Source organism: Gigantopelta aegis, chromosome 5, assembly GCF_016097555.1.
Source record: "Gigantopelta aegis isolate Gae_Host chromosome 5, Gae_host_genome, whole genome shotgun sequence".
Classification (NCBI taxonomy): Eukaryota; Metazoa; Mollusca; class Gastropoda; order Neomphalida; family Peltospiridae; genus Gigantopelta; species Gigantopelta aegis.
Window position 1 is genome coordinate 35,398,151 of NC_054703.1, and position 11,619 is coordinate 35,409,769.

Sequence of the window (11,619 nt, forward strand, 5' to 3'; positions counted from 1 at the left end):
TCAACGTATAGGCAAATGTGTTAGTAATCAATATTCTGAGTACTATTGGGAATTGGGAATTGGGAAATTGTTTAACATGCACATTCTGAGCAAGCTGATGTAGCGTACGCCTGTCCTGTCCTGAGCCGATTCCTCCGTCCAGGACAGGAAAGGGTTCGGTGGGTGAAGGAGGGACCGCCTGCACTGGCAGGTGCAAGGGATCACCAGCAGTCCAACCGTAGTTGGTAGCAGGTGTGTGTGTGTGTTGGGGGGGGGGGGGGGGGGGGAGGTATGGTACTATGTAATTTGGAATGTCCCGTAGGATGAAGCCAAAGGGAAATGAGGGCGCATTTTGATAAAGGACGTTTGGCGCAATTTTGATGGTCGTTCTAAAAATAAAAGGTAGGGAGCTACGTATAGGTTAGGAATTTAGTAGGCCGAGAGTAGCTCGTAGTTAAGACCTGCGGATGATGAGGTGTCTCCCTAGGTTGTCCATAGGACCCTTAGGAAGGGCCTGATCTCTTGTGTGTGTACTATTCTATATTGGAACCATCTTAACTTTGTTTCCTGCGTGGTTATAAATGGTTTTAGATAAATAGTATACCAGTTAATCTCTATGGTGAAATGACATTGCCATTTTGCCATAGCGGTATTTCGATTATCAGAAAACATTAATGTGTAATAAAATAATTTGGAGCTTTTCAGGACAGAGCAGAGTTTACGTTGAACAGGCGAGTCATCTAAAGATATGTTTGTCTCTAGTCGTGTCATTTTCAGTTTCTTTAAGTATGACCTGAGTGAATTAATGACTCCGTAGTATTCTAAGAAACACACATTTAATTCGTATAGTTCATTAAATTCTTTTAAGTTATAAAGTTCACCTTTTTTATTAACAAAATCGCAAATCTGAGAAATACCCTTTTCTAACCACTTCCGTGTAAACAACGTTTTCTTGTTTATTTTTATATGGGAATTGTAAAAAAACTGGTTCTGATAAAAAAAAAAAAAGTCTACAAACATTATTACTTTAATAACTACAGAGAAATCATAAAAAGCTCTAATACAGTCTTTCCAAAATAAACTATTTATATTTTTAATGCATAGCTTTGGAAAATAATTTCTAAATAAAGCTAGATTACGAAGTTGCGGGAAACATAGAAAGAGAATTGGTTTCCATTTAGGATCTTTTGTCTCTAGTCTTCATATCCATGTAATCTTCAAAGCTTTAACATAGCTAAATATATATATCATTCCAAGACCTCCCTCTTTAACAGGTTTGCACAGAGTTGTTCTTTTTACTTTATCTGGTTTTTTATTCCATACGAACTTCAACAGTATACTGTTTCTGAAATGATTCAGACGGATTTAGCAATGCTAATAATAAATAGCTAAGTTTAGATATAAAAAGTGCCTTTATTACAACTATTTTACCTAAAGGTGTTAATAGTCTTTTCATCCATGTATTTATGATTTGTTTAATTTCAAACAATTTAGACTCATAATTAAGCTAGACCATTTTTCTGAGGTCTGTACTAAAAACAATTCCGAGTACTTTAAAAGAAGTAGGGTTCCATTTTAGATTGATATTTTGTAAGTATCTTACAGAGCTATTTCTAAGAGAACCAATCCATATCACTTCAGATTTATCATAATTAATTTTTAGTCCAGATAATTCAGCAAACGTGTTCAATGTATTATTAGTTTCTTCAAAAGATGTTCTACTGCCATCAAGTATAAAATCTGTGTCTTCAGCGTACTGTGAAATGTAATAACGTTAATAATTTTATTTTTTCGTATGAGACCTGCAAGAACTTCTACACAGAGAAGAATTATCTGGACTAAAAATTAATTATGATAAATCTGAAGTGATATGGAGTATGGGGATAATGGATTTCCTTGCCTGCATCCTCTATAATGTATTTGAAAAGAAGAAGACAGATTTCCGTTAACGATAACACTCGAGTTAATATTTTTATAAAAAACAGATACCCATCGTTTAATATTTTCCCCAAATTCAAAAACATCAAGAGTCTTATGTATAAATGACCATGAGATTGAATCGTAATAACATTCCAGGGATCCAGAGACATTACGAATTTCGGTATAGTATAACAGGTCATACACGATTCTAATATTGTCACCAATGTATCGATTTGGCATAAAACCAGTTTGATCCTCGTTAATAAGGAAATGGTATACCCGTTTTAATCTTTCAGATATACAAGCGGATGCTAATTTATACGTAACATTTAGAAGAGAAATTGGTCGCTAGTTCGTAAGAAAGCGTTTCGGTTTATCACCTTTTGGTATACAAGTTATAACTGGTAAAAATCAGGATTATCAGAATTGGACCATATAAATTCACTAATGTTAAGCGTTTATTGCAAATAGTTAAGTCCAATATTAGTAAATTCCCCTTTGTGTCTCGAAACACGTTATGTACTTTGTAATCAAGATTGTTATTTAAGAGTATTGCAACTCCACGAGACTAATAATAACAACAACAACAACAACAACAACAATAATAATAATAATAATCCTACCAAAAACAATAGGTTCCCCAGCCTTGGCTTGGGTACCTAATAATAATCCCAGCAAAAACAATAGGTTCCCAGCCGAAAAGGCTTGAGAACCTAATACTAATATGTATACATATGTGTCTTATAATGTTTCTTTAACTGATACCTATTACATCGGTAAAAGTCTCCACTTCACACAAAGTCAGCCGATCATAAAAAGTCAGATTCCACTCAAGGATTCGTAGAAATCGCCCAACTACTGGTGTGTCGCACGTAACCATGAGCTTGGTCGTGTCATTCTTACATAGATTTGGCACGGCTTCAGCACAGTGCACAGGATTCTGGGTAAATACTTCTACGGCGAAGGTTTTCACTGTATAAGATAAAGATAGAGAGTAAAGAAATGATGAGAGAGAGAGAGAGAGAGAGAGAGAGAGAGAGAGAGAGAGAGAGAGAGAGAGAGAGAGAGAGAGAGAGAGAGAGAGAGAGAGAGAGAGAGACACACACACACACACACACACACACACACATATACAGAGTGGAAAACATATATGTATTTCAGGATTGTCTGTTATTTCTTTTACGTTCATCGGGGTATGAAAAAAAACAACCCATACGACACCTGTTTGAAACCCGACGTCATTTTTACATTGTAAACTGATGGCAAGTGTGTTCTGTATTGTGATTGGTTAATTACATTCTTTTTCCGGGATCAAAAAGACAATAACACCCGGAAAGCTAATGGCGTCATTAGAAAGTGATGTCATTAGCACTTGGAATAGGCGAAGTTGACGATTCAAGGGTCTACAGTTAGACTGTAGCCAAGTATTTTTTTCAAGAAATACCACATTGTCTAACGCCTTTGGTCAAAAATTACTTTTGCGGGATCAAATAGACAATGCATATAAGGGAATTTACTTATTAAGAGAATGCAAAAAAAAAATGAAAAAAAGAGAGAGAATGAATGAGAACAGAGAGTGGAAGGGAAATAAAAGTAAAAAATATAGCTTGTGTCGACCACTTGAGATTGCACTGTATGTATGTATGTATGATTTTCTAATTCCAATCTCTAAAAATCCCTTTATTATAAACCCTTGGATTGGTTAAATTCGTATCACGTGATGATAAAAACTGGCATTCATAGCACCATGAATCTCAGTTTAGCACTATTTTTGGCTATATAGCCGGAACTACTTTATGAATTATGTCAAAGGAATCCCCGAGGAATTTCCTTGAGATTCTATTTTTAGACATCAAACAGTAATCGTCTGCCGTCAAACTTGTAAACATCTAAAAATCTTCACATATAAATTATACCATACAAAATAGGTCGCTTCAGACATTTTTTATTAAAGGTTAAAAGTTATTGAAATTACTTACGTTACATGTTTATAGTGAATTCAAAATCCCACAGCTAAAAATCTATTTTGTCGATCCAAAAAAAGTGTATAATTTCAATGGAATTTGGTCTTTTACAAAAGCGATTTCAAAAACAAAATTCAGTCAGTTCATGCCAACCATTAGCAGTAACGCGCATTCAACGGCATTGTAGTATGACGTACACGGTACACAACACATAGCCACTGCGATCCAATCTTTAAACGACTCGGGTTTTGAAACTAGGCATATCATGTACATGTCGGGACACAGGAACGAAGCTTCAATTCGAAGCTACAACAGAGAATGTTCCACTTTCCAAAAACGAAACATCAGCATGGCACTGTCAAATGTCACGAATACTTGTGTCGCACCACTTGAAGTCACACATGCCAAAACCATCCTGTGTTGCCACTTCCACAATTACAAGGCCAGTAAACACAGAAACTCGCGACACACCTGTTTCATCCATTTCCGGAAACATTGAAACCACTTTCTCCATGTCAAATCTATCAACACATGGAATTTTCACGAACTCAAATATTTTATAACTACCATAGGCATTCCGCTAATGTTGAGTATGAATTTCGTGTTAATAAAATAGTAAATAGTTGGAAAATAGAGTTCACTTTTTATTTTAAAGAGGTTTACATTAATGACATGGTTATGTGTTTGGAATTATAAGAATTGAACGTGAATATTTTTGAGTTTCATGCTAGTATGAAACGCAAAACCGCTTTACACACTTTAGTATGAATGGCGTAGCGCGTTAGCGCGAAGCCATTCATACAGTGTGTAAAGCGGTTTTGCGTTTCATACTAGCATGAAACTCAAAAAATTTCACGTTCAATTCTTAAATAAACTTTAATTCAGTTAAAACGAAAACGTAAAACCAGCGTAGGCTGTGACGTCATAGCTTACGGTGTGTTTTTTAAAAAAGATTTTGTGGCGCTAAGATTGCTTAGAAAATATCTAGCATGGCCCATATTTTTTAGGCTCTCTTAGCGCTACGAACTCGTTAAGCCATCGTAGGCTATGACGTCATAGTTTTTTTACGATCGTTCCACGGTTTCTTAGAGCTAAAACAGCTTCGAAACTATGGGCCCTGGGACCATATGTTCGAGACCATTTGAGCGCCACAAAATCGTAAAAACATCGTATGTTATCACGTCATTACAGCACACGCCACAGTGACGTCATAGCTTATGATGGTTTCACGAATTCTTGGCGCTTAATATGAGCCAGGCTAGGGCCCGTGCTTATAAAACGTTTAGAGTCCAGACTCAATCTCTAATGACGTCACACACATACAATCTGTATGGCGTCGTCATGACATTAAGTGTCTCAGACTCTATTAGAGTCTCGAGTCTAGACTAAACGTTTTATAAGCACAAGGCCTGGTCTGGCTGTATCTGTAATGCGTACGTGTGCCAGTTAACTTCACAGACGACAGCATGAATGTTCCCTTCAAGTCGACGAGAAGCCAAGGTCTTCTGTCAGTGATTGAGGACTTAGCACAAGTCGAGACCTTCTCATCCACTGCATAACGAGCATCGCTGAAAAAGGCCGTCGATCTCAAAGTCGCCGGCTTATTGCGCGCTACGTTGATAGCCGTCGTTTCTGAAAACACAGAGAATTAATTTAGGAAAGTAGAATGAAGGCAGATATACACATTTATCATATATTATCTTTACATTTTCAGTGTAATTAAAGTATGTGATATTTTTCAGAATTTTTAAGAATTTGATACCTTTGCAAATTAGATGTAAATTAGTCGAGGTCTCGGCACTAGGTTTACTAACATTTACTGTCTGAACCAAAATGTTAACAACTACAGGGTCATTCCATGTCAGATGGGTCAAACCCTACCCTCACCAATTTCAATGAAATTTGGTATATAAGGTTATTTTGGCCAAACAACCTGAAATTCCAAGTTTCAGCTTAATCGGACCAACAGTTTCCGAGTTTTTTTAATGTTGTCAAAAAAGGGCGTGGCCGCCAATTTTAAATTGCCATAACTCAACAACCAATGGTCCAATTTTGACAAATGAGGTATCATTGGAAAGGGGGAATTACAAGGAATCCAAATCTGGCATTATTCCTGACACTTGGGTTACTTTTGGGCTGATGGCCTTTTGACCTATATTTTGACCTTGAAATTGACCTCGTGGGACACGTGACTTTGATATGACCTTTGATTAAAATTATAGGCCAACATGCTATCTACAACATATAAACAAATTGGAGGTGGAAAATGTTTCATTAGTCAGCAATTTCAGATTGAAATATGTTTACCTGCTGTTGTTTATGCTCTCTGTATAGACTGCATGCATTTCATTATTAAATGAATATGCGTCAACACTGTAAATGTCATGAATGTTAATTTTATATATTATTGTATTTCTGTTTATTTGAGGAGTCTGACTACTTGATTGAAGTCACAAGCTTTCTAGTCTTTAACTATCCATGTTGAACAGACTTTGGAAATTTTGACGAGATCATTTTGGCAGATAATGTAATTCCTGGATGAAGATGATGTCAAGGATGGGGTGTTTATAACACAAAGTATATCCCTTTCTGGAATACAACACCTGTCTGCTTTTGACGGCCAGTGGAACTGCCTTGGAGGTCCATGAGGGTGCATGAACTTGACGTTATAGTCTCCAAATTCCTCTGAAACTTCATCCACCAAACCAATCCAAGGAAGACCACCATAGAGGCTGCAGACAAAGTTCTGCGCCTTTATTTCTAGTGGAATTTGTGAATCGTCATTACTATCATCGAAATTGCTAGTATCTTGAATTTGTACCAATTTGGGTGGATTGGATTGTAAAGTCAGTTTGAAAACCTGCATTGTAGACTGATAATGGGACAAAACGATGGTACTCCAGGGTTTTGTTTAACGACACCACTAGAGCTCATTGATTTATTAATCATTAGCTATTGGATGTCAAACATTTTGTAATTTTGACATATATTCTTAGAGAGGAAACCCGTTACGTTTTTCAATTAGTAGCAATTGATCTTTTATATGCACCATCCCAGACAGGATAGCACATACCATGGCCTTTGATATACCAGTTGTAGTGCACTGGGTGGAGCAAAAAAATAGCCCACTGACAGGGCTCATTCCCAGACTTGTCAGCGCACCAAGCGAGTGCTTTACCACAGGGCTACGTACCGCCCCTGCCATCTATTTAACTATGTACAATGAAATAGCATTTGTTTGGCATTTCAAAAAAGTTCCATATATATGACTATTTTTCTGCCATTTATTGCTGAATTGTGACAATTCCATTTTTTAAAATTCTTTATCCATTAAAAGTTTTTGTTTTACCCTTCATTATTTGTACATGTACTACATTGTAGGCCTATCACTAAGTGCTATAAGTAACTGTTTTCAGTTGGATTCTCTGCTGCTTACGGTACAGGCCTATGATTGAAACCTTAGAAAATAAGTGTCAAATTGTGATGCAGTACCTATGGTGAATAAACAAATTATTATTTAGCAATCTTACCATAATGATTTGCTCAATGACATGATGTAGACTAAAAAATTTAAAGTACAAACATTCTTCACTTCATCAATAAGGATGTAAATGTACACACATAAGTGTGCCAGTAGGCCTACAGACCACAGATAGTAATTAATCTTTAAAATAATTATCAATACTAACTGCATATATAAGTAATAAGGATCAATTGTTTTTTTGTTGTTTTTGTCAGTTACCTACTGGAGATTTTCTGATACTTACATCTTAATGGATCTTGGAAATGGAGGGAAATCCGAGATCTGATGGATAAACATAAATTTCTTCGATTTTAGATATTCATGCAGCATGCTCTGAATTGGGGTTGGGGGCCTGCAGTTTCCTCCACATGGGTCCAAATTCCATTCCAGGGGCCATAACTTCCTTTCAATGTAGTCCCCATGATAATATAGTTTAGCTAGTTCTAAACAATATGAGATGTTGGCACAAGATGTTTTTGATAATTAGGCAATATTTCAAAAAATTTATCTTAAATCTGTTGGATGCTGGACTATATTGTTAGAACATTCATGCCATTTACAGTGTTGATGCACGTACATTTAATAGTGCTTAAATACATGTGCAGTCTATACACAGAGAATAGAACAGCAGCAGATAAACATATTTCAATTTGAAATTGCTGACTAATGAAACATTTTCCACCTCCAATTGTTTTATATGTTGTAGATAACATGTTGGGCTATAATTTTAACTCGGAAACCGTTGGTCCGATTGAGCTGAAACTTGGAATTTCAGGTTTTTTGGCCACAATAATTCTATATACCAAATTTCATTGAAATTGGAGAGGGTAGGGTTTAAATTTCCTTCTTCTTCTTTTTTTTTTTTTTTTTTTTTTTTTTGGGGGGGGGGGGGTGATTTGACACGTAATGACTCTACAAAAAATTACTCTCCTACCTTTAATTACTGTTAAATTTTCCCCAAATTTTGTCCACATACAAGTTGTGAAACAACCATTACAGTGACACAGATTCCACATATGAGACTGTAACGATGTCACCAGTATCGACTTTGCTCACATAGTATAGGGCAAAATACATGCAATTTTCTGCCGTCCACCATTTTGCTTTTTTATGGAATACTCTTCAAGAGGGGTGAAAGCCTCCAAAATATGTGACATAATTAATATAAAATCAATTATCTTTAGTGGTATATTTAAACAAACAAACAATTATTTTAAAAATTAATATGACGTCATCACATTTGCTTGTATATCATAACATGTTATGACGTTGCTAGATTTAGTCATATCCTTTCACCCCTCTTGCAGAATATTTCATAAAGTCAAAATGGCAGCCGGCACAAAAGTACATGCTTACATGCGATCTCAGCGAAGTCGATATTGGTGACATGGTTATCATCTAGTGTGTGGAATCTGTGTCATTGCACTGGTTTTTCCTAGATGTCTGTGTGGACAAAATGTGAGTAAAATCTAACGAAAAATAAAGGTAGGAGAGCAATTTTTCGTAGTTGTAACATTTTGGTTCGGACAGTAAGCAAACGTACTTGGGTGACACTCCATGATTGACGTATGCATTCATAGTCATCAAATAAAAACATTTCAATGACAATTTGACACTGGATAGCGTTCAGAAAACAAAAAACGTTAGTTATAACTTTATTTCGATGTAAAGACATCCAAAATGACGTCATTCAAGTTTGACGTCATTTCCATTCAAAAATACACCGCGCCACATATTCTTACGTCATTTGAATTAAAGTTGTGTGTACAGTTTACAAAAACACGTTGTATTAAGCTTGAGCTTATATGATAAAGAGATTATTACTCTCGTGTATTTCGGTATCGTCAATATCATATATTAGGAATAAAAATAATGTATTATGCTCGCCAGAGGCTCGCATAATAAAAAAATTAGTCCTATTGTCCGAACCAAATTGTTAACAACTACGAAAAATTACTCTCCTACCTTTAATTGCCGTTAGATTTCCTCCAAAGTTTGTCCAGACACAAATCTTGAAAAAACCATTACAATGACACATATTCCACATAGCAGATGATAACTATGTTACCTATATTGACTTCTCTGGGAGCGCATAGGGCAAAATGCATGTAATTTTTAGTCAGCTGCCATTTTGACTTTTTATGGAATATTCTTCAAGAGGGGTGAAAGGATAGGACTTAATCTAACAACGTCATAACATGTTATGATATAAAAGCAAACGTGATGACGTCATATTATTTATTATTATTATTTTTTATTATTATTATTATTTTAATGATACCACTAGAGATCAATGATTTCATATTAATTGTGTCACATACTTTGGAGGCTTTCACCCCTCTTGAAGAGTATTCCATAAACAAGCAACATGGCAGACAGCAGAAAACTGCATGTATTTTCCCCTATGCAATCTCAGCAAAGACCATATCGGCGACATCGTTGCAGTCTCGTGTGTGGAATCTGTATTATTTGTAGTGGTTTTTTTGCGATTTGTGTCTGGACAAACTTTGGAGGAAATCTAACGGCAATTAAAGGTAGGAGAGTAATTTTTTGTAGTTGTTAACAATTTGGTTCGAACAATAATATATGATATTGACAATACCGAAAAACACTCTGGTAATAACCTCTATATATACATATACATATACATATAAGAGAGAGAGAGAGAGAGAGAGAGAGAGAGAGAGAGAGAGAGAGAGAGAGAGAGGGGGGGGAGTGGGGAGAGAGAAGGAGAGGGGAGAGAGAAAGGGAGAGATAGGAATTGAGCGAGAGAGAAAGGGAGAGAGAGATAGAGAGGGCGGAGAGAGATAGGGGGAAGGGGGAGAGAGATGGGGGAGAGAGAGATGGAAAGAGAGAAAGGGAGAGAGATAGGGAGAGAGAGAGGGGAAGGGGAGAGAGAGAGAGAGAGAGAGACGGAGACGGAGACGGACACCGACAAACAGACATCGTGTGTGCAGTGCATAATCTTACCAGTTATTATTAGAAGTTCCAATCCAAGCCACAGTAAAGACAATATTTCCATTGGAATTAAACAGGCTTAGACCTGACAGCTTTCTATACTGTACACGAGTGAGAATTAACACGAACTGAAGATTAATCACAATAATTATATATACTAATAAATTATACACACACAGTTTCTGTGAATCCATTCACGTGAAAAAACAAACAGCTTAACCCCTTCACCGCTAGGCAAGCCACCTATAAACAAGTCTCACGCAAGTGCATTATTGTAGCGGTCACAGCCAGGTAAACAGTCCGTTTGACTCTGTTTTGTGCAAAGATACGATCTTTGGTTATGGCAGGGGGTTTCATCGTCTTCATTATACTCTTCATTTCTAGGGGCGGTAGGTACACCAGTGGTAAAGCGCTCGCTTGTTGCGCGGTGGGTTGAGATCGATACCCGTCGGTGGGACCACTGGGCAATGTCTCGTTACAGCCAGTACACGACGACTGGTATGTCAAATGCCGTGCTATGTCCTATCTGTCTGTGGGATGGTGCATATAAAATATCCCTTGCTACTAATGAAAAACATACAACGGGTTTCTTCTCTAAAACTATATGTCAAAATTACCAGAAAGTTTGACAGCCAATAGCCGATGATTGATAAATCAATGTGCTCTATTAGGCTCGTTAAACAAAACAAATTTTTTCTTCCAGTAGCCGATGATTAATGAACCAATGTGCTGTAGTGGTGTCTTTAAACAAGACAAACTTCCTCTTCCAGTAGCCGATGATTAATGAACCAATGTGCTGTAGTGGTGTCTAAACAAAACAAACTTCCTCTTCCAGTAGCCGATGATTAATGAACCAATGTGCTGTAGTGGTGTCTAAACAAAACAAACTTCCTCTTCCAGTAGCCGATGATTAATGAACCAATGTGCTGTAGTGGTGTCTAAAGAAAACAAACTTCCTCTTCCAGTAGCCGATGATTAATGAACCATTGTGCTGTAGTGGTGTCTTTAAACAAAACAAACTTCCTCTTCCAGTAGCCGATGATTAATGAACCATTGTGCTGTAGTGGTGTCTAAACAAAACAAACTTCCTCTTCCAGTAGCCGATGATTAATGAACCAATGTGCTGTAGTGGTGTCTTTAAACAAGACAAACTTCCTCTTCCAGTAGCCGATGATTAATGAACCAATGTGCTGTAGTGGTGTCTTTAAACAAAACAAACTTCCTCTTCCAGTAGCCGATGATTAATGAACCAATGTGCTGTAGTGGTGTCTTTAA

General features: G+C 36.7%; 1 protein-coding gene across 1 annotated transcript in view; it reads right to left on the reverse strand.

Moving 5' to 3' along the window:
• LOC121373556 overlaps positions 1 to 10,788 on the reverse strand; it is a 13,324-nt gene extending 2,536 nt beyond the window's left edge. The window contains exons 1-3 of the mRNA XM_041500240.1: positions 10,357 to 10,788; positions 5,301 to 5,495; positions 2,665 to 2,871 (exon numbers count right to left, since the gene is read on the reverse strand). Of these exons, the coding sequence (XP_041356174.1) occupies positions 2,665 to 2,871; positions 5,301 to 5,495; positions 10,357 to 10,408 (454 nt within the window). The 5' untranslated portion in view covers positions 10,409 to 10,788. The remainder of the gene's footprint in view (positions 1 to 2,664; positions 2,872 to 5,300; positions 5,496 to 10,356) is intronic.
• Positions 10,789 to 11,619: the final 831 nt, after the last annotated feature.